Consider the following 26,545-nt stretch of genomic DNA (forward strand, 5'->3'; position numbering starts at 1 on the left):
TTTGACAACATTAGGGTCTAGTAGTTCAAAGGTACTTGAAAGATCTGGATGTACTGTAGCACTTCTTCTCTCCCAACATTAAATACAACGCCATAAAATGAGTTTGTATCCACATTTAGTTTCAAATATTTAGTTTGTTTTAATATTTCAAATAATTTATCATACAGAATAAATAAACATGATCTGGATAAGCGTGAGAACTTCAGCTATCCAGGTTGAACGCACATAAATATTTCAGCTTCGCTAAGGCTTTCAATAACAACATTTAAATGCTGAAATTGCTTTCAATTTTGCAACTCTTCAAGGCAAAATGAATGAAATGAAAGCGCATGTTTATAAGTAACATGTGATGTCGTACACATTTCTTGAACACATTTTCCTGTGGAGCGCTTACATTTACTACATCATTCTGAGAGCTGAATCATCTGTCTCGGCTGCTAGAGAAAGCAAGATAGCTTTTGGAGTATTCTCAAACAGGGCAGCTCTGTTCTGCGTCTGGCCCTTCTTCACCCAGTGTCCATAAATCTTGAACGCACAGGCATCGATGAGCTTGCGGATAGGTTTCACTGCATAGGGGTCACTCTTGATCACTTCTTTGGTAACTGGCTTGGCACGTCGATAATTGCAGTAAATGCGCATCGTTGCCAGAACTGTCATGCAGATTACCTGAAAAACACAAGTGATTGAAATGAACCTACATGGATTTCCATGGGCATTGTTTGCCTTTTTAAGGGGCAAACTTTTTCTCATTCATTATAGGTGGATCGTAGTGATTCAGATACAAAAACACAGTTTGGAAAATGGATTCATGATGTACTCGCTCATTTTATAATTTTTGTCCCTGAGTTGAATATGTGCAACCTCCTTTTACCTGAGCATGTTATTGGCCAAGACTTTCCGTCCCTGGAACGAGCTTCTCATCTATTACAATCCTCTATAATAAACAGTAGATGGCATCATAAAGCCTGTTTTTTTTTTCTCACAGATGATTGCTTTTAAAGGGGTCATATAATGGTACATGCACTTTTACAAGTTGATTGTACTGAAATGTGTGTTGGCAGTGCCTGTACACAACCATCATAAAATGATAAAAATCCATCCAGTGTTTTTTTTTAATCTCCTTATATGTTTTCCCCTCTCTCAAATCAAGCCGTTCGATTTTGTGACGTCACACGGTCGGACGCCTCTCCCATGATTGTTGATTGACAGCAGCGTATCAACACAGACCCGCCCTCGCTCGTGAGCGAGCTGTCAATCATAGTCCGCGCGGCTCGGCGCGGTCATTGTTGATACGCTGGAGCACTGTCTATGAGCAGAATGGCGTATGCGATTGTGGTGTTCTGTTCTTGGGTGTAATAACGAACGCAGCATCAAATTGATGTTCCTAAATCCGAACCGCTGAAGACGCAGTGGCGGAGTTTGTTTTCGGAGGGAATATTCCCCACGATCAACGTCAATGTTTTCATGTTTGCGCGAATCATTTCACACACCAGACTGCTTTACTTTTTACACTCAGGGTACATTACGGCATGTTTTCTATGTACGACGTTCTCAATATAATTCATAATCCCACGTTTATAATGAACGACGCGTTATGGTTATTGTGTTATTATTTCAAACGGTGTACGCACAGAGCAGAGGGGCGGGGTGAGCAAAGCTCATTATCATTTAAAGACACATGCACTTAAACGGCGTGCTGAAAACAGAGCTGTTTTTGACCAGGTAAAATGAGTGTTTTCTGACAATACTAATGAGAATTTTTAATTAAAGTATATTACAAACTTTTCATTTAGACCCCAAAGAATCATATTAGCTTATACAAAAATGGCATTATATGACCTCTTTAAAATATATTATTTGGGGTTTAAACCATTTTGCCCAAATAGAAGAAAAAAATATCAGGTAAAGTATCTTTAAGTGAACTATTCTTTTAATACAGGGGCTTTTTTGCCCCAATCCCTGTTAACTTTCAACCCTGATATTATATTTATTTATATATAATTGTATAATTTTTTAATCCGTCCTTCATTATTATACTTTTTTGTTTTACTAATGTGACTGTCTAATCAAGATGTGAAGTGTTTTCCTACAACTATGCAAGAAAACAGCTAAATAAATCAATAATTACTCATTTTTCTCAATTATAGAGCCCACCTTGAACTTCCTGTACGGGCTGAAATGTCGCACCTCTGCGACCACGTACTGCTGGAAGAAAGGGTGGTTTAAGGCATCCGTGGCGGTGTACCGTGTCTCGGGATTCACCACCAACAGCCTGGAGATCTGAAAGTTGAAACCCCCAGTGAACACCACAGAGTTCAGGTTAGTAGATCTGCTGTGGGCTTGTATTAATCTTCATTCACTCTTTTGATTATTCCCAGGTCTGCGGGTCAGACGCACCAGGTCTTTGACAGTGTCTGATCGGTCATCCCACTCCGGAGAGGTGAACTGGTAGGTTCCTGCTAGGATCATCCGCAGCATTAGCATCTGCTTTCTGTGCCAGAACGGAGGGGATCCTGCAAGAAGGGTGTACATGATCACCCCTGCACTCCAGCTGGAAAAGACAAAAACAACAGTTTGATTTTTCTCGAATCAGTCCAACTTAAACGTTTAATGTAAATTGTTTTCATGAGTTTGTCTTATATTGATCAAGCTCTTGTATAAATGCTGTGAAAAGCCTGTCCGCTACTCACAGATCAACGGCGGTCCCGTAACCTTGGTGGTGCGGATCCATAGAGCACTCGATGATCTCTGGTGCCAGATAGCCTGGCGTTCCACACACCTCTATGACACATATGAAACATATTAGCCTGTTATCTAATACTGCATGCACAACATATTATGTATTTGTGATTCACATACCATGCATTATGTATAGCATAGCATGTTATGGTACAGACGACCAGGTTTTGTTTTAATATCATGTCAGGTTCTTATTTCACCCTAAAATAAAAAATAAAAAATAGATTAAGAAGTTTTATTTATTCTCTGTAGGAACTGAGAGTGAATCAGACAGATGACTCGCTCAAACTGACTAAGAAGAGTCAGAGTCAACAATTCAGGACAATAAAATAAGTGATCTGTCATTTGGCATGTCATTCAGTCTGGAAACTAACGGACCTCTTCCACAAATAAGACAAAGAAAGCTAGTAAGAGATTATCCCAACTGGAGAACAAACACTTAAGGCCACTTTAAAGTCCCCCTGTGGTGAAAATCCAGCTTTTAATGTTGTTTATATGTCTATGTGGTGTTTTTAATGTGCTTTAAGACAAATCATGTGTAAATTCATAAGTCAACACCATTGCTGAGTATTTTCTCTTTAAAACTGCAGTGAACCAAAGACAGTCTCAAAAACACGGTTTGATATCGCTGGTGTTTCTGACGTCACAAACTACCTTGTAACCAATCAGATCAACGTGTGATCGTCAACGAGTGGATCTCTGAGCTGGTGTGAGTGAGTGGAGGCGGGGCTCATTTGCATATTCATAGAACCGCGTATACTAAATGAGCCTATTTTAAGGCATGAAGATTTTTTTTTTTCAAGTAAAAAACGTTTAAATATGTCAATTTGTTGATCAAAGATGAGTTTTAAGGGATAAAATTATTGACTACAGGGGGATTTAATAAATGGGTTCGGAGAGGCACATCTTGAGTCTCACGAGGAAAATCCTGAGTTGAGTGATTCTAGCTTATAAAGTTATAAATATGGATATATTTCTTACAAAAACGCATCGCTTCACAGAGGGCCTTTATTAACCTCCTGGAGCCGTATGAATTATTTTTATGATGGATGGGTGCACTTTTTTGGGCTTCAAATCTGAGTTTAATATTCACTCCCATTATAAAGCTTGGAAGAGCCAGGATATTTTTTATTATAACTCCGATTCTGTTTGGCTATAAAAAAGAAAGTCATATACACCTAGGATTGAGGGTGAGTAAATTATGGGATAATTAAAATTTTTGGATGAACTATCCCTTCAAACTGCTGATCTTGTTACCGTACTAATAAATAGTGTTTTCACTATAGTTTGCATATTAATATCCGCTGCAGAGCTGATAGTTACGGCCCATTTAATTGAGCGCTGGACGATTAATTTGTTCGGCTATAAAATAGGTGAATCTTTCAAAATTCTTTCAAATAATAAATCTTATATTATTATACCTTATAATTTAAAAAAATGTCATATGATAAATATAAGATTACTTTATAGATTTTTAGATATTTTATTATATGATTCTAATATATTATAGTAGAATATTATAAATATATTACATACAGTATATTTTAAAATGTATATTATATATTAAAATATATAATATATCAATAAGAATTTCTGTAATCAATGTATCTTTTCATTACAGTAATGAGAATACAGCATGATGAAATTCATCCTTTTACAATCTCACAGTAAAGTGTGTTAAAACTTCACTCATCAGTAAGCCGTGTCTGGAACACACATTTATGTAATTGATGGGTCATTCTTAGAGTAGAGCGTTTACTCTGTTCCTGGATAAAGGTCGGAGGCCACACCAAATAGCAAACAGCTCCTCCAGTTCCAGTAACATCATGTTAATCTTTCATATAAGGATAGTATGAAACCCGAATCCAAGAGCTGCATAAACCTGACACCTACTGATCAGAAAACGCAGGGGGATCTCTCTCTCTCTATAGACAAACGGGCAGCTAGCTAGTAGGTGTGTAAATTGGACGTTTCATCTGATATTATAGATTGTATTGTGACACAGTATTTGCAGATACCACAAAGCATGCCCTGATAGGATTACTATTTAATTAGATTCAAGAGCCTGTGATCAAACATTGATATTATATTATGTATGCAACAAAACCAGTTACATTTTATTTTATTTACTCACAAATCCAACTAAAGTATCAAAATTTAATTGAACTCTCTGAAAATTGCAAATCCTGTTTCCCAAATGGACATCAACAACTAAAAATAAACTGCAGTTTTTTCAATATTTTCATAACAGACAAACATGTCTTCTTGTGGTCTCTTTTGAGACACTGTGTGCAGATGTGGCTAACATGAGAGTGTTAAAATGAAGTTGCATCTTAAAAATATTGTTTTTAACGTGTTGCATCAATACATCATATCGTTAGTCATTTAATGGATGCATCAATCCATATGGATGTATCATTACACCCCTGTACTATCTAGTTCTGGAATAGCCTTCCTGATGATGTTCAGGTCTCAGAGACACTCTCCCAGTTTAAATCTAGATTAAAGACACACTCTTGAGCCAAGCATTCACATAATGCCTCTCATAACCTTGTACGCAAGTTATATCAGATCAAATGCACATGATTATCTTTGCTTGAAATGTTATGAACAGCATCTACGCTAATTACATTCCATTTCCTTTTCTGTTTTATCTCGGGATGTCTACTCTCTAAGTAACTAGAGAGCGCGTCGGCTCTAGTTTGGATCCAGCCTCTTATGAAGACTTCAGACCAACTCCTGCGAGGACTTCAGATTCTATTCTAATCATTATGTTCACAACTTGTAATGACTTCAATGAGCTCATTTCCTCAATGCCTAAAAATGAATACATGATGTTAGCTAACATTGTGATTTTTAGACGTACATTTCTGAAATACAGTCACCTCTGATAATAGATCACTCTAAATTGTAATGTAGACACACGTATGCATTTTCTGTAAAGCTGCTTTGAAACAATATGTATTGTGATAAGCACTTTAAAATTAAATGTGAATGAAATTGAATTGAATTTACCATTGAGTTTTTGTCCTGGAGCAATCTGCACAGCAAAGCCAAAATCAGTGAGTTTGATGTTCATATTGTCATCCAGAAGGATGTTCTCCGGCTTTAGATCTCTGTGCACAATGTTCTGAGAGTGAAGGAACTGAACCACCACCAACAGGGCGCGCATGATCTTCCTGCAAAATGAAAACATACGCAATATGTACTGTTGTACATTGAGCCATGGTAAATACTTTGGAGTGAATCTCACGAAAACGTGTCCAGATCACCCTCAAATCAAGACAAAAAAAGATGTTACATTCTCATTAACATAATTATTCTCAAAGATGAATCTAATTAGATAAAAAAGAATAAAAATTTAGTTGCTAATACAAGGCTATATCAGAAATGTACAATAATAAATGCACAAAAAATAACATTACGATGTCCAAATACCAATTGTATATTTATCGACATAGAGCTCATGTTTAATGTGATAGTTTCGTCCTTACATCTTGTACAATATATCGTTAGTCCCGATCGAGATTCTTTGCATTATTGAATAAATACATAGATCCGCACTTAATGTTTGTGTGTCCTAATAGTCCGGTGGTAGAATGTACTCGGTTACTAACGTAACCTCGGTTCCCTGAGATAACGGAACGAGTATTGCGTTGTAGAGACGCTATGGGAAACTCCTTTTTTCGAAGAAATACTGAAGCCTGATTGAATCACACAGTGAAACTGCAAAAACATATGGCACTGCATCCCGCCGAAAAGGGCGGAGCTACCCATCTATTTAAGTGAACAAATCTCGCCATAGAACTCCAGAATCTTTCGACTGGAAGCGGCGAGGACTGAGTCGTGCAGCATGGTAGCACGGCCAGCTACGCAATACTCGTTCCCGTTATCTCAGGGAACAGAAGTTACGCTAGTAACCGAGTAAGTTCCCTATCGAAACGATTCACTCGTATTGCATCGTAGAGACACTATGGGAACACAATCAAATAGCGCCGTGCTACAATCGCTCTAAGGGGCTCAGACAACGAGGTCGGAGCCCTGAGGGAGACGTTTTGTGCAGGTTGGGCTCGTGTAGAGGTCAAGGCACAGCTAAACAGACAGGACCCGTGCATGCAGAGCAGGGACGTCCAAGTTGTAAAACCTGGAGATGGTGGCCGCTGCACAGATGTCGCCAATGGATATTCCACTGGACCACGCCCAGGAGAAGGCCACGCCTCTGGTGGAGTGGGCCCTCACTCTGATGGGGCACCATCAAAGCGTAAGCTAGCGCAATAGCATCCACTATCCACTGGGACAATCTCTGCTTCATGACCGGATACCCTTTGGTGCAGCCTCCGAAACATACAAAAAGCTGCTCTGACTGTCTGAACTGGGCAGAGCGCTCGATATATACCCTTACAGCCCAAACTGGGCAGAGTAAGTGTGACTCTTGCTCGTCTTCCGAAACGGTAACCATGTCTTGGTTTGAGGACGACTCTACAGTCATTAGGTTCAAACTCAAAGCAAGACGGGCTCACAGAGAGCGCTTGCAAGTCACCCACTCGCCTGACCGATGCTAGGGCTAGCAGAAGTCTTCAGCGAAAGGGGCGGCTGTAAAAGGCTGACTCGCTGTGAGCTGGCAGAACTGTTTCTACAGCTCCCTTTCGGCAGTAAATTCATCACTTCGGAACGGAGAACGCGCACTGACGTGCAGACCACGCCCTTAAAGCAGGGGGTCTGTGAGCGAATTGAAGCAAGAAACCTTGTTTGATTGTGTTCAAAACCCAACTCGATGGCTTCCCAAGCCTTGGCCCAGGTGGCTAGGGGCTAAATCGTTTCGGGTGACAGGCCGCTGCGCTGAGACAGGAGACTGACACCTGTGGTATTGGGAAGAGATAAAGAGCTCTTTTTTAAATGTGTTCGTTTTTTATTTTGTTCGCTATAACAGCAGTCAGTTGCATGTGTGCGTGAACATTCAAATGAACGGGCCCAGTGCTTGCAGCGAACACATCGCCTCCAACGCCCGGAACTGAACAGGGGTTTGGGAGGCAAACTCTAGCTTTTTTGGAGGGTGGTCCTGCCGTAGCCCTCTCCTCTTCCTTCCTGATGGATCAGGACGGCTTCTGTGGCTCAGGACCCAGCTAAAGTTATCTTAGGGCGGGGACGTCGCTGAATCAGCTGTTCCGCTGCTAAGGCTCGTTCCATGGCTTCTTCTGTCTTGTCTCGGAGTCCAGCGAGGAGAAGATCTTCGTGCTGAAGGAGAATGATTCTGGAGTTCTATGTCGAGATTTGCCCGCTTGTATGGATGGGTAACCCTGTCCATTTCGGTGGGCTACAGCGACATAGGTTCGTGCAGTTTCACTGCGTGATTCAATCAAGCTTCAGTATTTCGGAGAAAAAAGGAGTATTCCCATAGCGTCTCTACGACGCAATATGAGTTAACCAAATCGATAGGGAACTTTTGTTTAATGTGTCAGAGGTTCTGGGTTCTAATCTGCCTTCGTATGATTTTTTTCTCTCATTAAAACCAAAGATATTCATCAGTGATTGTATATCAAGAGCAGGGACACGAATTGAAACGAATAGAGAGTCTCCGAAACAGCATTAAGTGATAGATTGAAGAACTCGACTCGACTCGGCACGAGCCACCGCCACCACCACTGATAACAGCGGCAACAAACACTCAACATGATTTCTGTTACAGAGGAGGCTCCCGTAGGAGGCTCTCCGCACCACCGGAGGGATCCGTCTCCGGAATATTAAATCCTCCTTACCGAACTCAAATTCCCATCATGCCTCTCACCTGCGCAACACACCTGCACCTCATTCACACACACACATAAAAGCCACTTCCACACATCACTTCTCTGCGAAGTCTTGATTTGCCCTGGCCATCATTTCTGAGCGTTTTCTACACGTGTTTACTTTGTACTCTGACCTTGGACTGTTCATCTCGTTTCTGATTATTCTCTGCCTGCTCCGACTTGGATTGTTTATTGGGCCTTGCTTCTTGCCGCCTGCCCCGACCTTCTGCCGGTCATTCTGGTTTGTCTCTGCCTTGCCTCCATTGCCCTGTCTGCTGTTGATTATCCTGCCTGTCTGCCTATTCTAAATAAAAGCTGCAGATGGATCTCAGAGTCTGACGTGTCGCAACAATTTCAAAAACAACATTTTCCAGCGCCAGATTGCCTCTTATATAACAACTGAATGAAACGAATACTCTGCTAGTCAACTGGAGATGCTTCCTTTGTATTTGGTGCATCAGTGCCGCAAGATGTTTCAAAAAGTGGTTGGGGCAATATCAACCCTGGCAAAAGGTGGTGAGGTCCCACACGGCCCATCCCACACGCAAATTACGCCTATGCTTGTGGCATAATGTTAATAACCAAAAAAATATTTGATTTGTCCCTACTTTTCTTTACAATCAGTCTCTTACGATGGAAGTCACTGTTTCAAGAGTAGGGTAGCCACAAAATATAAACAACGTGCGTGTAAAGATGATTTCATCACCTTTTTTGTATATCCAAATTTACAACTTCATTGCCATGCAACAGCCTATCTAAAACCTAAAAAAAGAGCTCAAATAAGACAAGAATTAAAGGGTTCATTACAAACATCTTTAATTGTTTTTTAGATTTGAATTTTAAACTAGAAATATTTTAAACCCTTTAATGTAAGTGATTTAATACAATTATTTATTATTTACTTCCATTGTACTTGCTTCACCTTAACCTTGATTTTTACTGCTTTTAAAGAAAACGAGGGATGAGACAGTATCTTTTTTATGCAGTAATCAATGTTTCTCTTACGAGAGTTCTCTCGTACTGCGTTTGAATAAACGCTGCGGGAAAAGTCTCTTTTCACGAAATACTGAAGCAAAATTATCCTTAATTTTCATATTTGTAAAACGCATTGCAGCAGTGCACAGCCATGGCGAGACGGCTCGCTCACTCATTGGCTGTTCTGCGGCAACTGCATGAGCCTATCGAGCGAGGGCTGATGCAATATCAGACCAATGAGAGCGCTTCGCGCGCTCCTCGTCACGTCCCGCCGAAACGGGTGTGGCCATCCCCTATAAAAGGAGCTCGAGTAGGCTGATTCAACTGATTTTCATCTCTTCAGCGAAGCTCACGCATCGCTGGATCACGGAGAAGCAAGCGTCGTCGAGGCAAGCTTTTCAGCGGGACGAGCCCTTGAAGCCGCTGGCCTTCGCCGCCTCTACTGCCGTACCTGCTGCGCTTTCCGGCGCTTCATATCCTTTACCTGCTCTGTTCTGTGTGTGTGTGTGCAGTGTTCCCCGAACACTCACCCCTAAAAGAGCCGCGTCTTTATCAAGATGCCATCCTGTGGCTCGTGCCGAGCCCCGCTCACCGAGGGAGACCGCCACGTTATTTGCGTCTCCTGCCTGGGCGAAGATCACGCAGCGCTCGCGCTCGCTGACGGCGGCTGCCCTCACTGCGAGCTTTTGCCGATGGTGACTCTGCGGACTCGCCTGGCACATTTCTCCGAGCCTGCGCCCCCCGCCGCGGTGCCGCGCCGCAAGAAGCGCCGCTCGCAGCGGGCCCCGGAACCCACCTCTTCCCGACAAAGCTCGCCGGCTCGCCCGCCAGCTTCGCCGGCTTCCCCCGAAGCACTTCCCGATGCTCAGCGCCCGCAGTCTGCCGCCGCTTCATCTGAGGAAGTTGTTTCTGAAGCCGAGTCGGTCGATAAGGATTCCTGCTCTCTGCTAGCTTCAGGCAGTGAGGACTGGGCGAGCTCTGCGGATCTCACGCCTCCTGCCCGAAAGCCGTCGGCTAGAGCTAGCATCGAGAGGGAGCTCATGCGAGTACTCGCGTTGGCCGCGGCGAGCCTCGGCCTCGAGTGGTCTGCACCGGAACTCCCCTCGCGCACCCGGCTTGATGGTAGCTTCCTCCCTGGTGAGCGTTCTTCTCCTGTGTCTAAGCCCGCTCCGTTTCTTCCTGAGCTTCATGAAGAAGTGGCGAAGGCCTGGAACGCTCCCTTTTCTGCACGAACACGTTCGTCTGTATCCCCAGCATTTTCCTCCCTGGATAATGCTCAGGATCGAGGCTACCTCACTCTGCCGCCGGTGGAACAGGCGATAGCAGCCCACCTTTGCCCGCCCTCTGCTGGACGGCGGACTAAGCCAGTGCTGCCGTCGAAAGCCTGCCGCATGACGTCGTCGCTGCTCGCGCGGATCTTCTCCGCCGCTGGGCAGGCGGCATCGGCCCTGCACACCATGGCCACGCTTCAGGTGTTCCAAGGCGATCTCCTCCGCAAACTGGACGAGATAGGACCTGAAGCTATCTGCATCACGGACCTGAGAAGCGCGTCGGATCTTTCCCTCCGCGCTACCAAGGCTGCAGCACAAGCCATGGGACGCTGTATGGCTTCCGCTACCGTAGCCGAGAGGCATTTGTGGCTGACGCTCACGGAGATGGCTGATGCAGAGCGCAACGCGTTCCTCGACGCCCCGCTATCCTCCGCTGGCCTCTTTGGATCTTCTCTCTCCGAGTTCGTGGAGAGATTTTCCGAAGCCCAGAAAGCGTCACAGGCATTCAAGCACTTCCTGCCGAAGCGCTCCAGTTCCGCAGCGGGCCGTGAGAAACAGGCCCCTCGGAGCTCACAGCCTCAGCCTCCGGCCGCCCCCTCTCAGCGACAGCAGCGCAGCTCACGCCCTCGCTCTCGCTCTACCAGCCGCCGCCCCACTCACCGCGGGCCGCGACCAAGGGTTGTGTTGAAGCCGGAAGCCCCAAAGAAGTCCTAGCACGCCTAGGAAAGCGCAGGTGTGTAAGCCCCGTTGCGACCGGGCCCTCACCAAAGCGCACCGCTGTCTCAGTCCCAGGAATTGCGACTGCTTCAGCGTTCTCAGCAGAGCACAAGCCCGCACAGCTGCCCGCTTGCCTGCACACAAAAGCCGTTTTTACGGCTACCCAGATAAATCCCGAAAAGAGTGTATTTTCTGGTGTCCCGGCCAAGGCCGATGGTGCTATAAATGTAGTGTTGATGCCCACCTCCCTGTGCCCATCCCTACACACAAGCACAGCCCTGCACACAGGGCCCGTACTCATAAGATCGACGCAGTTCGATCGCGCCACAAACATAGTCAAAGTGCCCACTTCCCAGTGCCCACAAACGCTATGTCTGGCAAGCCACAGGCTCCCTGTAAAAACGGGACCTGTGAGCACCCGCTCTGTTCAAGCAGACAGCGCGGCCAAAGCAGTAAACGTGCCCGGTCCCCGCCCACGTTCACTTGTAGGCTGCATGAGTCCCATGAGACCTTCTCAGACCTCCCTCGTTCAGATAAACACTGTAGCGGGGTCGAGGATGAGCGTGTTGCCCGCTGTATTACGCGCGCTCCCCGCCTCAAATGTCACAGGCGTAACGCCTATGCTAGCGCGCCCCGAAGCGCCGCCGTCGCACAGCGAACAGAGCGCGCTTCGCATCCAACCCCTAGCCGGCCATGCAGACGCATGGGCCGCGCTTCCAGGGGTTTCGGACTGGGTGCTAGACATTATAAAGAGAGGCTTCTCGCTACAGTTTTGTCGGCGCCCTCCACGCTTCACAGCGCGCGTCGAAACTACGGTGAATTCAGAAGTAGCACACCTACTTCGCGCCGAAATATCAAAACTGTTGAGCAAAGGGGCGATACAACATGTATCCCAAGCTCAAAGCGAAGGGGGGCTATACAGCAGATACTTCCTAGTCCCCAAAAAGGACGGTGGTATCAGACCCATACTAGATCTAAGACGACTAAACAGAGCTTTAGTGAAACGCAGTTTCAAAATGCTCACAACCAGCAAAATCCTCGCGCACATTCGCCGAGAAGACTGGTTTATGTCGATAGATCTAAAGGACGCGTATTTCCAAATACAGATAGCGTCACGCCACAGGCGATTCTTGAGATTCGCCTTCGAGGGTCGGGCATACCAGTATACAGTCCTGCCATTCGGCTTGTCCCTGGCACCCCGTACATTTACGAAGTGCATGGACGCAGCGCTCGCCCCCCTCAGACTCAGGGGCATGCGAGTGCTGAACTATTTGGACGACTGGCTGATCATAGCTCAATCACGATCTCAGCTCGTGGAGCACAGAACCATGTTACTCGATCACCTCGAGAATCTTGGTATCACGATCAATTGGACGAAGAGCTCCTTGAACCCCAGCCAAACTATTTCGTTTCTGGGCATCGTTCTGGACTCTCGTTCTATGACGGCGCGGCTGTCGCAACAGCGCGCGCTGCGCATACAGCACGCAGCGAGGTCCTTCCGCTGCGGTGCGATTATCCCGCTCAAACGTTTTCAGAGGATGCTGGGCCTCATGGCCTCAGCATCATCAGTTCTCCAGCTGGGCCTGCTTCGCATGCGCCCTCTGCAGTTCTGGTTGAAAGCGCGAGTGCCACGCGGAGCGTGGGCACTCAGCCGATTGCGCCTCAAAGTCGATCAAGACTGCGCAGCAGCCCTGAGACCATGGGCGGCGGGCGATTGGTACCGTTCAGGTGTAAGCCTGGGGACTTCCTCGAGAGTGAAAGTGGTGTCTACGGACGCATCCACCTCGGGATGGGGAGCGCTGCTCGAGGGCAGGCCGTTCTTTGGCCTCTGGTCAGAACGAGAAAAGCTCCATCATATCAACTGCCTGGAAATGCTAGCAGTTCACAACGCGCTGACGCGCTTTTGTCCCCACATCAAGGACCAACACGTCGTAGTCCGCTCGGACAACACGGCCGTGGTGTCCTACATAAATCGCCAAGGCGGTCTCGGTTCCAGTTCCCTTTACAGGCTGGCCGAGCGCCTCCTAATATGGGCTCAGCGCAACCTGAGCTCGCTGAGAGCGGTGCATGTGCCCGGGACACTCAACCTGGGTCCAGACAGGCTGTCCAGGAACAATGTTCCCACGGGCGAATGGTCTCTACACCCACAAACAGTCCGGCTGTTGTGGCAGAGATTCGGCAGAGCGGAGATGGACCTATTCGCGTCCCCAGAAAACGCTCATTGCCCCGTGTTCTTTTCAAAGAACGACAGCGCACTGTCCCACAAGTGGCCGCACTGCCCGCTATACGCGTTTCCCCCAGTCTCCCTCCTACCTCAGGTGCTGGAGCGAGTCAGGGAAGTGAAATGCCCAGTACTGCTTATAGCACCGTTCTGGGACAACCAAGCCTGGTTTCCAGTCCTGATGCAGTTAGCAGACTCCGCTCCATGGCCAGTGCCATTGAGGAGAGATCTCCTCTCGCAGGCCAGGGGCTCGATTTGGCACCCACACCCAGAGCTGTGGTCCCTTCATGCGTGGACGTTCAACGGTTACCCGTTAGCCTCACGGATGGAGTGCTGAACACCATCACTCAGGCTAGAGCGCCTTCCACCAGGCGGCTTTATGCCTCGAAGTGGTCGGTTTTCTCCAGCTGGTGTACAGCTCGGGGCCTGTCACCCCTCGATTGTGAGGTGACGGAGGTTCTCTCCTTCCTACAAGAGCTGTTGGATAAGGGCAGATCCCCTTCCACGCTCAAAGTCTATGTGGCGGCTATCGCAGCGTGCTCGACAGCAACGCCAGGCCAGTCACTGGGAAGGAACGATTTAGTCATCCGCTTCCTCAGGGGAGCTAGGAGGCTGAATCTCCCCAGACCTCCCTCAGTCCCGGTGTGGGACCTTTCTACGGTCTTGGCAGCCATGAAAGGCCCCCCCTTTGAGCCTATCCAATCTGTTAGCCTCAAACATCTGTCTTTCAAAACGGTGTTTTTGATGGCCCTCGCTTCGGTGAAGCGCATAGGCGATCTGCACGCGCTCTCTGTGAGTCCAACGTGCTTGGAGTTTGGGCCCAATGACTCCAAAGTCATACTCAAACCTAAGCACGGCTACGTGCCGAAATCCCTCAACACTCCGTTTAGGGCTCAGGTTATTTCCCTGTCTGCCCTGCCGGGGTCAAACGAGGAAGGGGACTCGAGCTGTCTTTGCCCCGTTAGGGCGTTAAGAGCTTATGTGTCCCGCTCCGCTGCCTTCAGACAGACGGAGCAGCTCTTTGTCTCGTTCAGTGGACGTTCCAAGGGAACGGCTGTTTCGAAACAGAGCCTGTCCAGATGGGTGGTTGACGCCATAACAATGGCTTATACTACCAAGGGCCTTCAGTGCCCGTTGGGCATTAGAGCGCATTCCACGAGAGGCGTTGCCTCATCGTGGGCCTGGTCTAGCGGGATTTCCTTACAGGAAATATGTACGGCGGCGGGCTGGGCCTCGCCGTCTACATTCATAAGGTTCTACAACCTAGAAGTTCCCGCCTTGCAGGCCAGGTTGTTTTCGGTTTAGCCGTATCAGCTGTCTACCACGACACTGATTTCGCAGGCGCACAACGCCACCGAATACTTCACCGCACTTGCAAGCCAAGTGTTTTCGGCGTATTCGAGTCAGCTGTCTAAACACGGCACTGATATCGCAGACGCACAGCGCCGCCGAAGTTCTCTGGGCAGAATTGTGTAAGACCCATGTTTTCCCACATTAGCCAGGCTCCCTCCTGCCTATGTGATGTTATATCGCGTCTAGAACGCACCTATTTGGGCGAAAGTGTGTAAGTCCCACATTTCCCACATTAGCCAGGCTCTCCCTGCCTATGTGACGTTGTATCGCGCTTAAGGGCGCATCCATTGGGCGAAATTACCTAAGACCCACATCTCCCACATCAGCCAGGTTTTTCCCCTGCCTATGTGGCGCTGTTTCGCGCCTAAGGGCGCATATATCTGGGCAAATTTGCGTAAGACCCACATTTCCCACATTAGCCAGGCCTTCCCCTGCCTATGTGATGTCATACCGCGTCTTAGGACGCAGCTATCTGAGGGTGGTTGTCCCCCCCCCCCCCCTCCAGACTCTCCGAGTCTACCGGGTGATTATGCACTGTATACCTGGACTAGCTTCCAGTGGTCGGTGTTTTCTCATCCCAGCACGCACGGCGTCTTACAAGTGGTTCCCGCAGCGTTTATTCAAACGCAGTACGAGAGAACTCTCGTAAGAGAACGTACTCGGTTACTAACGTAACCTCGGTTCTCTCTAGAAGAGGGAACGAGTACTGCGTTCCCTGCCGTGCGCGCGGTTCGCTCTGGTTCGCTTCGGCGATGAAAACCAGTTGAATCAGCCTACTCGAGCTCCTTTTATAGGGGATGGCCACACCCGTTTCGGCGGGACGTGACGAGGAGCGCGCGAAGCGCTCTCATTGGTCTGATATTGCATCAGCCCTCGCTCGATAGGCTCATGCAGTTGCCGCAGAACAGCCAATGAGTGAGCGAGCCGTCTCGCCATGGCTGTGCACTGCTGCAATGCGTTTTACAAATATGAAAATTAAGGATAATTTTGCTTCAGTATTTCGTGAAAAGAGACTTTTCCCGCAGCGTTTATTCAAACGCAGTACTCGTTCCCTCTTCTAGAGAGAACCGAGGTTACGTTAGTAACCGAGTACGTTTTTTGTGGTAAACAAATGCTGTTGATTGAGTTTGAAGTAACTTATATCGAACTCAAAATAATATATTCCCAACATAAATTAAAGGAAGTACAATGAATACTCTCATTATGTACAAAAACATTGTATTTTTTTTTCTGTATTGAGAATAAGATATTTTTACATAAAGGTAATGAGATTTGAGGAGTAAATGAGACAAAATTGTCATGAAAATAATGTCACAATGCAAAACAATCGTGACGATCATAAATATGCCTTCAGTTTGTTGTTTTTACTTTGATTGTGTGATGAAATATCAACTGCACATGTTTACAGGTTTCATGTGATTTATTATAAATTATACTAACCTTGTCTCTTTTTCACTGAGCGTAACCTTCTCCGTTAGATAATCAAAAAGCTCTCCTTTCTTCATCCTGTGAGAACAATATTTATTGCATTTAACTACTTTTCAAATAGTATCATAATTAAATGTTAAAGCAATTTTTTAATTAAAAAAATATGTGAAATATTTGTACTTTTGTGTGTTTATTGTACATATAGAATGCACAACATACTGTGTATATATATATATATATATATATATATATATATATATATATATATATATATATATATATATATATATATATAAAGTATGAAATCAATACTTACAAGTCAAACACCAAGAAGAAGAAAGCTTTAGTTTCAAAGTAGTCCTTCATCTGTACTGGAGAAGCAAGAAACAATGAGTTCAAATCATACGAGACTCTTTACAGATTTAAGTATACTTCATCTTCATGCATCAATGCTGTTACTATTCTAACCTCCTGGTTACTTACTGATGTTTTCTTGCCCACACACTTTCTTGAGGATGTCAATCTCTTTTGTCGTGGCATTTCTGATCTCCTCCATCTCCTCAGGGCTCATCTTATCAGACGGCGTGATGTCTATGACTTTGACGGCATATTCCTGAGTGGTTTGCTTATGGATGCAGCGTCGAACCACACTGCTCACCCCTCTGCAACACAAACACCAAGAGAAATACTATTACCGTATAGACTTCTGAAGAAAATACTACAGCGCACATTATATAACACATTGCATAGTCCAATGAAGGGCCATGAAAAATCAATTGTACACAATCTTGGCTAAAAATACAGTTGTACACAATCTACTACATGCCTTCTGTCGTCTGACTGATAGTTTATACTTTGTTAGCAAGTAAAAGGCCTTTTAGTATAAATCTAAATATGTCCCTCTTCAGATCAAGGAGGCAAGGATTCAAATGCAGAGCACAAAATTTTATTTTGTTTTTTTTTATAATTAAAAATACATTTTTAAATAATTAAATAGTACCTTAGTGTTATATAAATCCTAATGATACTGAATACAAATTTATCGTCAAACATACCAGACAATGAGACAGTATTATTTTTCTCTTTTAGTATAATATATAGCTTAATATTTCTTATGTTTTTTGAAAAATGCCCAAAAGGGTGCACTACAAATTTCATGCCCCTCTAGTTTCATTTGCTGTTCATTAAATTACTGAAAATGACTGAGATTATTTTCATGTGAATCTAACAACACCTTTCAAAAAAGCCAAAAATCAATGTTAAACATTTTGACATTAATATAAAAAAGTCAACAAATCTCATTCTCATTCGAATAAAGTGAAAATAATAATGGTTTGTTATGTAAATTAGGGTGAATATGACCGGGATATTTTTTTCATCTGCACTAAAATATGTGTACAATATGACAGTAGGCTACCTTCCAAGGATCTCCTTTGGATCGTACTTCTCATAGAAGTCCTGTGCTCCAGCCCAGTCAGGAATTTCATCGTCTTTGGTCATTATTATAACCTCACCTGCGAGAAAACTGGGTTATTACAAACCGCGCTCAGTATGTTAACATTTGTTAAAGTCAAGACAAAGGTTTAGAAGTTGATTAAAAAAAATAACCAAATAAAATGAGCATAATATGTAGTAAAAAAATACCAACACAAAAACTAAATAATACAAATTTAATTTAATTAATACAAAAAAAATATAATAATAAACTGTTTGGCAAATAATACTAATGAAACAATAGTCCTTACATAAAAAGTATGCAAGTGGTATAGTGATCAGATGGTAATACCGAGGTACTTTGAAATATGCAAGCGTAAAGGATTACCAAATTCCTGTACTATGGTATTTACATGGTAAAACCATGGCACAAAAACAACCTATTACGTGGTACTTTTCTGTTCGGCAATTGTGTGATTTGTTTTCAGTAGTAGGCCTAATACCATTTTGTTATTATTTTTTGTAACACTTTATTTTACAGTGTCCTTGTTACACATGTAACATGTAGTTACTGTAGTAATAACTATAAATTATGCATAATCACATGCAACCGAACCTGATCTAAGGTGGTGTCAGTGTTACAATGTAATTATACATTTAAGTACTGAGTAATAATAATTAACTACATGTTACTGTAGGATTAGGGTTTGGTTTAGGGTTAATTATGCATTATTTATAGTAATTAACTACATGTAACATGTATAACAAGGACACTGTAAAATAAAGTGATACCAAATAAAGTGTAACCTTGTTTTCTACACAATGGCAATTCGGACATGTGCCATATGCCATGTAAATACCATGGGACATATAAGTAGTGTACAGTGGTCATCCGGCTACTTTTAGTACGGCTCAGAAACCTCATGTTTTATATGTCTGCTGCTTTATTTTCCGTGTTACTGTTATTATTCACAGAGTTTTGACATTAAACCTATTGATTTATGATGAGCTGGTTGGTAAAATACGTAAAGCAGCGATGTTAACAGTCGCAGCATCATCAATCTAAGGCTGCAGCATCATGGACGACATGGCGGAAATCTGACCAGAGGATTACACTGCAAGCACGAATTCACAACACTCAGCAAACCTGTTCGAGTATTATTCCCTCTGTTTAACAGTCTTCCTCTCCTTCAGCTCGTGCAGTCCATGCTCCAGTCTTCCTAGTCGAATATACCGGTAGAGATATGACGGCTCTGCCACTGCGCCGAAAGGGCAACCGTGAATGTCAAGATCCAAAAATAAAAAGCCGTATTAAAGACAGGACAGTCCCATATCGTATTACCACTTACGGTTATGCACTCCATGTCAATAAGAAAACCAGCTCACACCTACATTTCTGTATCAATTAATTAGAATGTTACAATCCAATGCCTCAGCAAAAAATAATCCATCTACTACTGATTCTTTTTTATGATTTATTAGCCTATCATGTACTGTATATACTGTATATATATGTTTATATATTAGCATCTGCTAAATTCATAAATTACTAATATAACATAATTACTTATTAATTTTACATAATTAAATAATTATTAACATAATATTTAAATTAAGCATGTGGTCATGTTAATGCTATATGAGGGTGTTTCTGCATATGGGCACTTTTAAGTCTCAGGAGTGAAATTTTAGATTTATGTTAAAATTTGTCATTTGATGTTTCATAAATATAAACGTAGTGTCAATACACACCCTGACATAAAAAATAATGAATAAATAATATGATTTAATGTAAAATTATGAAGCATTTATAGGTCCAAACACCATTTTTGCTCATGTCCCACACCCGTGGTTTCAATGTTGAGGTACTTAAAATTTGCACATTCTTTTACAATATGACATTATTTCAAATGGAATTGTTTAATATACAGATTAATTTACAGCATCTTAAAATTCTTTGTATTATTTACTGATCATTTTTATGATTTTTATAACTAAATGTGCCTGTTCCACACTTTTGAGTCCTTAGCGCAACAATGAAAAAAGCTTTTATTATGAAATTTTATCGAACACAAACAAGTCTAGTTTCTATGGAAACAGAAATTATCACTTGAGCACATTGCTGACAGACTGGGCCACCACACTACCTCACTCACAAGATACCAAAAAAATAAGGTAAACATCATCTTTTCTGCTCTAGTATTTATTGTGCGTCCTTACCATTCAGCTTAATAATTGTGTATTTTTGAACAACATTTAAAAAATAAATGTATATTAGAGTTGAATTCATGTATATTAAGATGCTAAGAGTCAAAACTAATGTGGTAGGCCTTGCTAGGTGCCAATTAGCTAAAATATTAGCAAAAATGTCATTTACGCAGGTTTACTGTATATTAAATTACAAATATTCAGTATATTATTAGTACTGAAGTATATATATAAACATGCCATTTTTTACATTAAAAAATGTAATTTTGTCCTTACCGACACAAGATGCCATTACCGCAGCACTGCTCTATTTTCATTTTTTTTTTCACATTTTCATTTGCAAAAAAAAATATTTTTACACTTAAGTTGAGATGATTAACACATTGAAATTGCAACATCTGTCATAAAAAGTTAATTATGTTATTTAAATTTTTTATGTTATTATGGTTACTGTATATTTTTTACATGGCATAGAAAAAAAACATGAAATTCCTATTTTGTATATTATTTTTTTATATCAGTATTTGCAAAACTGCATCAAATTTGAAAAAGCTATTTAAATATATATATTTTTTTATAGAAATTACTAAAGAAAAATGTATAAAATGAACGTTATTGTAACATTGCGGTAAGGACACTTTTTAAGAAGATGACCCGAAAAACATAAAAAATAAACATGTTCCAGATTAAAATCTTAACGACTAGCCTACATTCTATTTTGTGTAAATTTTCATATGTATTACAGACTGTGATAGTTAAAATTGAAATTCATAGAGGTTGATTTTTTTTTAAATTGGGATAGTCAAAAGTACCCGTAGTTGCAGAAACACCCATGAATGAATATTGTGCAGTTAAACATTTTAGTGTGAAATTACAGTAGCCTATTCCTGGTTAATATTTGCATTAGCCTACTTTCACAGTAAAAATTTTCTTGTAATGACACTAAAAAAGTGTTTTTTTCTATTTACAGTTTAAAGTATTGGATTTTTTTACTGAAAACAAACAACATCATACTGTATTTCTACAATATGTACTATGAAGGTATCCAGCATGCAGTGCGGCATGAATAGATTATGCTGTGGAGTTTCTTGATTCTTGTTGGTTTTATCTGTGCTGCTAAACTTATTTTTGCTTCGTTTTTAGCAGTTTGTGTTGTTGGTTTATGTTGTATTTTTGGTTTATGTTGTATAAATGTTTTTCATTATTTGGTGAGCGTCACCATTGTTGTGTTTTGTATGTCAAGTAATCTCAGCAGTTGCTTCACTATTGTGAAAGATTCATCAACAAACAGATATGAATTTGGAATAAGATTGGTAAATATTCATGCTTAAATAATATTAAATCAACATTTTCATATTCATGCTATTAATTTAACTGAACTACTAGGATAGCTTGCCATCATTTTATCAATTTTTTTTTATTTGTCACATTTCTGAATTGGCTAGATCAGATATATGAATATGAATATAGAGGCTCCAAGCATGGGCGTCAGTTTGGTTTGAAATGTGCTGGGGACAGAGACCAAGGGGGTAATCCTGCACCCGGAAAGCGTACCTTCCATGGGGGCAGCCATTGGTTAGCAAGCCATCACCTGCTGTTAGCATTCCATTGAATCCCATTCATTTTTGCGTCATTTTGACAGCGAATAACTTTACATCTGAGGCGTTTAAAGAATCCATTTGTCCATTATTTATTTCTAAAGAAACACGACAATGTATAAAAGGCTCCATTACCTTGTATCTTACGTTATGGCCCCGTAGAAGCCGTTTTTGTAAAAATATGCTAACGATTGCGTCATAACCACACGACTCTCTGTCGCACAGTAGAGAAATTACCGTATAAACAGGAGAAGCTTGCAGGCAATCAGGGGGACGTGGAGGCATAAAGTCCGACAAAGTGAAGGGAGAGAGTCCCATAGAGAGTCATAAATTTGCTCCTGCTCCTAGCTCATGGACAACTAGACGCTAATTCAGCCAATATTTTATTGTTTCCTATACTAACTATTCCGAATGTGTAGCTAACTTTACTAATTTTACATTACAAGTAATCTAAACACTTTAAGTAAGATTAAATTTAGACTTTTTTTATTTTTCAGAATGGATCTGACACAATATGAAGAAATATTAAACTACCAAATTAGTGGAAAATACCCCAAGAAATTATCAAAAGCAGAAAAGTATGTAATTCGGCAACGTGCTAATCACTATGTTGTCCAGGGTAAGACACTGTACTGTAATTTACACTTGATTATAGTTTGCATGTGTCCGACAATATGTGGTATTGCTATTAGCATAAAAAAAGAAATGCTAGCGCTGCAGGTGGATGTCCAATACAGGCAGAGGCGTCATTGCCCATTCAAACCAAGTCCACTAAACTTGGTTTAGTGTCCACTAAACGTGACACGCTCAGCGCTCGTCATATTTCATATATCATAACTGTTCGGGGTTTTCAACCATAGTTTATCTTATGTTTCTGTCTGACATTTAGATACAGATAAGTACTAGCAAAATATATAATAATATATTATATAATATATTAGGCCTATGCTTCTCGCCAATATCCTTTAAGTTAAACCATAACATTTGTCAGCAAGAAGTTTTTCAAGGAAATGCAAATCAATTAAAATTGAATAAAATTTAGTAGGAGCACATATCATTTTACATATTTTAATAGGTACAGCTCAGAATAAGTATATTTAATTTTTTTTACTTAAATATATACAGAAATATATCTGTTACACCAAATGACCATGGTACTCTGAATGACATTTTGACAAAAAATGAGAAAATATTGTCATTGTTCATAATGTGAACTTCACATTATTGCAGTGTTTTGATATTATTCTGTATCATTAAATTTCTGAGCAAATCACAGAAGCAGACGCTGAAAAGAATTTTAGAAAACCATTTTATTCCACAATGCATATCATATTAATGTAAAAATGAACTGAATTTGTGGTAATAGGCCTACTTTATAATCAGCATCTCATTTCATTGAGAACTTGAAGGACAAATATACACACACACACACACAGCACACACACACACACCTTAAATGGATAGTTCACTCCATGATTTACTCAACCTCAAGTCATCCTAGGTGACCACACTATGAAAAGGTGAAATTATCAAATATTTAAGAGCAATAAACTTAACTTGCTGCAGCACCACACAATCTTCAGGGTGCCCTTTGTCCAATACTTAAGGAAATAAATAACACATAGTCATTTTAATATAATACAGCCAATGCTTATGTGAACATTTTAACATTTTTTAACATGGTATTTTATACATTTATTTAAAAATGTAATAGTAAAATCAAAGTCCGGACCATTACGCTGAATGACAATTTTACACTTTGAAGCATTTTTTTAACTCATATTTTGTCATTTTATTAGTGCAAAAGTTTTTCGAAACATAGACACTTTACTTGCATTTAATATGTTTGTTTTTTTTTATAAGTAAAATTACTTTTGTAAATTTAATTTGACGTGGACACACACACGCTAAAACACACAAAGTATTTTGATTTCATTTTTCATAGATGGAGTACTGTTTTATATCCACCATAAGAGCACAGAAAGACAGTTGAAAGTAAAGGTGGTCAGAGGTGCTGCAGAAGCAGACAGCATTTTTAAAGAATTCCATGCCAGTGAGGCAGGTGGGCATAGTGGCAAGGAGAAGACAACACATGCCATTTCTAATAGATACTATTGGCCTGGAATGTCAGTTGACATTGAAAACTGGGTGAGTTTTAATGACATTTTGCTAAATTGTATAAACAGTGCCAGTTCCTATAAAAAAAAAGTTTTTTAGATTCAGATTAAATTGTGTTTTGCATGCCAGGCGAATAGACCTATCAAACTCCAGGAAATGTACACTCCAATAATTGTGTGTCTTCTTTTTCTTCTTCTTCTTCTACAAATGTTGTCCAAAAATACATTGCCTGATTAGTTTGTGTAGGTGACTGAACCATGGCAGTTGGTTGGCATGGACTTAATTGGCAAGTTGACGATGAGTTCAAGTGGGAATCAGTGCATCTGCATACTTGTAGATTATTTCACAAAGTGGGTGGAGGCATATCCACTTGCAACCAAAACAGCTGAGGAGGTTACAACGTGTATTGTAAAAATGTTTTATCGTTTCGGGGCACCGAAAAGAATACTCACAGACCAAGGCAGGGAGTTTGTGAATCAGGTTTGTATTTGCATTTGCTCAACTGTTTACTTTATTATTAATGTTGTTATATATTTTTTGTTATATATTTTTTCTCCAGATCAACAAAGAAGTTTGTGAATTGTTCGGTATACAACGCAGTCTTTGTTCACCGTACCATCCACAAACCAATGGGTTAGTGGAACGAATGAATGGCACAATACAGAGGTAAGATTAGTAATTGTAAAAGTAAAAGTATTTATTCGTCCATCTCTCATGTATCATTGAATTGCATTTATGAGCCATAAAAACTTGATGTGGTAAATATGGCTTTCTTTTTTTATTATATTTTTATTTATTTACTTTTTTTAGAATTTGAAAGAAATTAAAGGGATTATTATTGAAATATTACAATATAAGTGTAATAATGTAATTGAATTGTAGAAAACCAAAAATAGTGCTTGAAAACTCCTTGAAATCCCTGGAATTTCAATTTACAGTATCTGTATGAACCCTGCAAATAATACCTACAGTGGTGGCCTATGGGGCCTGAACATAAAGAAAAGGCAAACAAATTATACAGAGAAAGGGATGGATGACTGAAGGTGCACAATATACACATACGGTATATGTTAAGTGGACCTGATAACATGGACAATGAGTTTTCATACATTGGTAGGCATGAGTGCGGTTCATAGTACTTTAATAAAGCAGTGCTTTGCTTCAGTTACACATTGTGTTGCAGAAAGTGGAAAGCAGTACAGAACTTCACAAACAAAAATGTATAAGCAGTAACCATATACATATAACCATATGTCAGGACAAACCACAAACATGGGACAAATACCTTGATGCTGTGCTGTTTAACATCAGGTCCAAAAAACTTTACTATTTAACCTGATGTTTGGAAGAGAGGCACGCTACTTCTCAGAAGTTCCTGAATCTTTTAGTGTGAGTTAATTCACTGCATATCTATATCTTGTTTCAAACATTTTTAAATATATCAGTTCCTATCATTGTCTAGGTAACTGAAACAGTGGAAGATGTGCTCCAGGAAGAGCTAATCAAGCCCGCCATACAGACGCAGGACCAAGTGTATGAGGCAGTGAAGAAAAATATGCAAGCCTCCAGGGACAAAATAAAAGCAAAAAAACAAGCCTCAAGGGCTGTAATTCACACCTTTGTTCTTGGGGAAAAGGTGCTCAGAAGGAACATCAGAAGTCAGCAGAGGAAAGGAGGGAAGTTAGACAGAGATTTTCTGGGGCCCTTCACGATTATTTCCTTACAAGGCAAAAGTTCAGATTTAATTAGCGATGATGGAGTGAAATTCAAGAAAATTAATCTAGATCAAATGGTCCCATTTGTGGAGGAAGTAGCTTGAGTTCCTCACAGGCTCAGAAGGTTTGACACAGTGAACCCAGTGCCTCAGGTCCCAGGCACAGCGTCTCCGGTCCTGGTCCCAGGCACAGCGTCTCCGGTCCTGGTCCCAGGCACAGTGCCCCTGGTCCAAGGCACCCCGGTCCCTGTCTGTGATATTGAAAAAAGTAAGTTGCATCTTAAATATAGTATTTAATATAGTATCTCACATTCCTGGATCCAGTGGTTCACAGCTGGAACTTCCAAAGGCTCACCTGAACAGGGGTACAGGGGTGGTTGGTAACTGTGTATGCACTGGAACGTTGCTGCTTCACACTGCTTCAGATGAAATAGTTGATCATGTACTAAAGAGAGCGTAAGCAGGTGCATCTGGCGCTGATGGCATGGTTGAATCTGTGACAGTTATATTATATTTTTTTCAGTTCTGAACCAGGGTAATTTATTGTTATTAATGTAATTTATCCCTTACATAATTTTCAGAAAATGCGAGCAGCACCCGATGATCGAGGGAAAACGGCCAGGTGGAGCAGAGAGGGAAAGGACAATGAAAAAGAAAGCACTCAGAGAACAAGCATCAAAATGTTACAAAATGAATGACCTGTTCAGGGCTTCAAGGAGCCTACAGGTCAGTTTCATCTGTAAATACTGTACTTTTTTCTTCGTTAACTCTTATCTTATGACCGGGTCCAACTTCTGTCTATCAAGTCAACTTTGAATGATGCGCTCACAGTGGATTGTACCCCTCCCTTCCTGGCCAGCGTCCCTAGCTATCTCTGGCGCCCGGTATACGACGCGCCACGCAAAAAGCGCCGCCGTAAAAGAGGATGTCGAGGTGGCTTCGCGGTCAAATTGAAGACGCTGCGGATACCCTATCTGATGTCC

General features: G+C 41.8%; 1 protein-coding gene across 1 annotated transcript; it reads right to left on the bottom strand.

The window, feature by feature from the left end:
- Positions 1-251: 251 nt before the first annotated feature.
- phkg1a (phosphorylase kinase, gamma 1a (muscle)) lies at positions 252-19,207 on the bottom strand. The gene is made up of 10 exons (XM_081371355.1): positions 19,072-19,207; positions 17,908-18,004; positions 16,974-17,152; positions 16,807-16,861; positions 16,503-16,568; positions 5,755-5,918; positions 2,691-2,781; positions 2,398-2,551; positions 2,155-2,280; positions 252-666 (listed from the first exon to the last, which is right to left on the bottom strand). Exons 2-10 carry the CDS (start codon positions 17,988-17,990, stop codon positions 400-402), a joined length of 1,185 nt encoding a protein of 394 aa, XP_081227481.1. The 5' UTR covers positions 17,991-18,004; positions 19,072-19,207; the 3' UTR covers positions 252-399.
- Between the last annotated feature and the right edge of the window lie 7,338 nt (positions 19,208-26,545).

Source organism: Scardinius erythrophthalmus, assembly GCF_964197995.2.
Source record: "Scardinius erythrophthalmus genome assembly, chromosome: 7".
In the NCBI taxonomy this organism is placed as follows: domain Eukaryota; kingdom Metazoa; phylum Chordata; class Actinopteri; order Cypriniformes; family Leuciscidae; genus Scardinius; species Scardinius erythrophthalmus.

Excerpts from the sequence above, each read along its gene's own strand:
- phkg1a (XM_081371355.1), bottom strand. The coding sequence starts at position 17,990 with ATGACCAAAGACGATGAAATTCCTGACTGGGCTGGAGCACAGGACTTC. Across the intron at positions 16,862-16,973 it reads GTGTGGGCAAGAAAACATCA|TACAGATGAAGGACTACTTT; the intron begins GTAAGTAACCAG and ends TTGCTTCTCCAG. Across the intron at positions 5,919-16,502 it reads CTCAGTGAAAAAGAGACAAG|GAAGATCATGCGCGCCCTGT; the intron begins GTTAGTATAATT and ends TTCATTTTGCAG.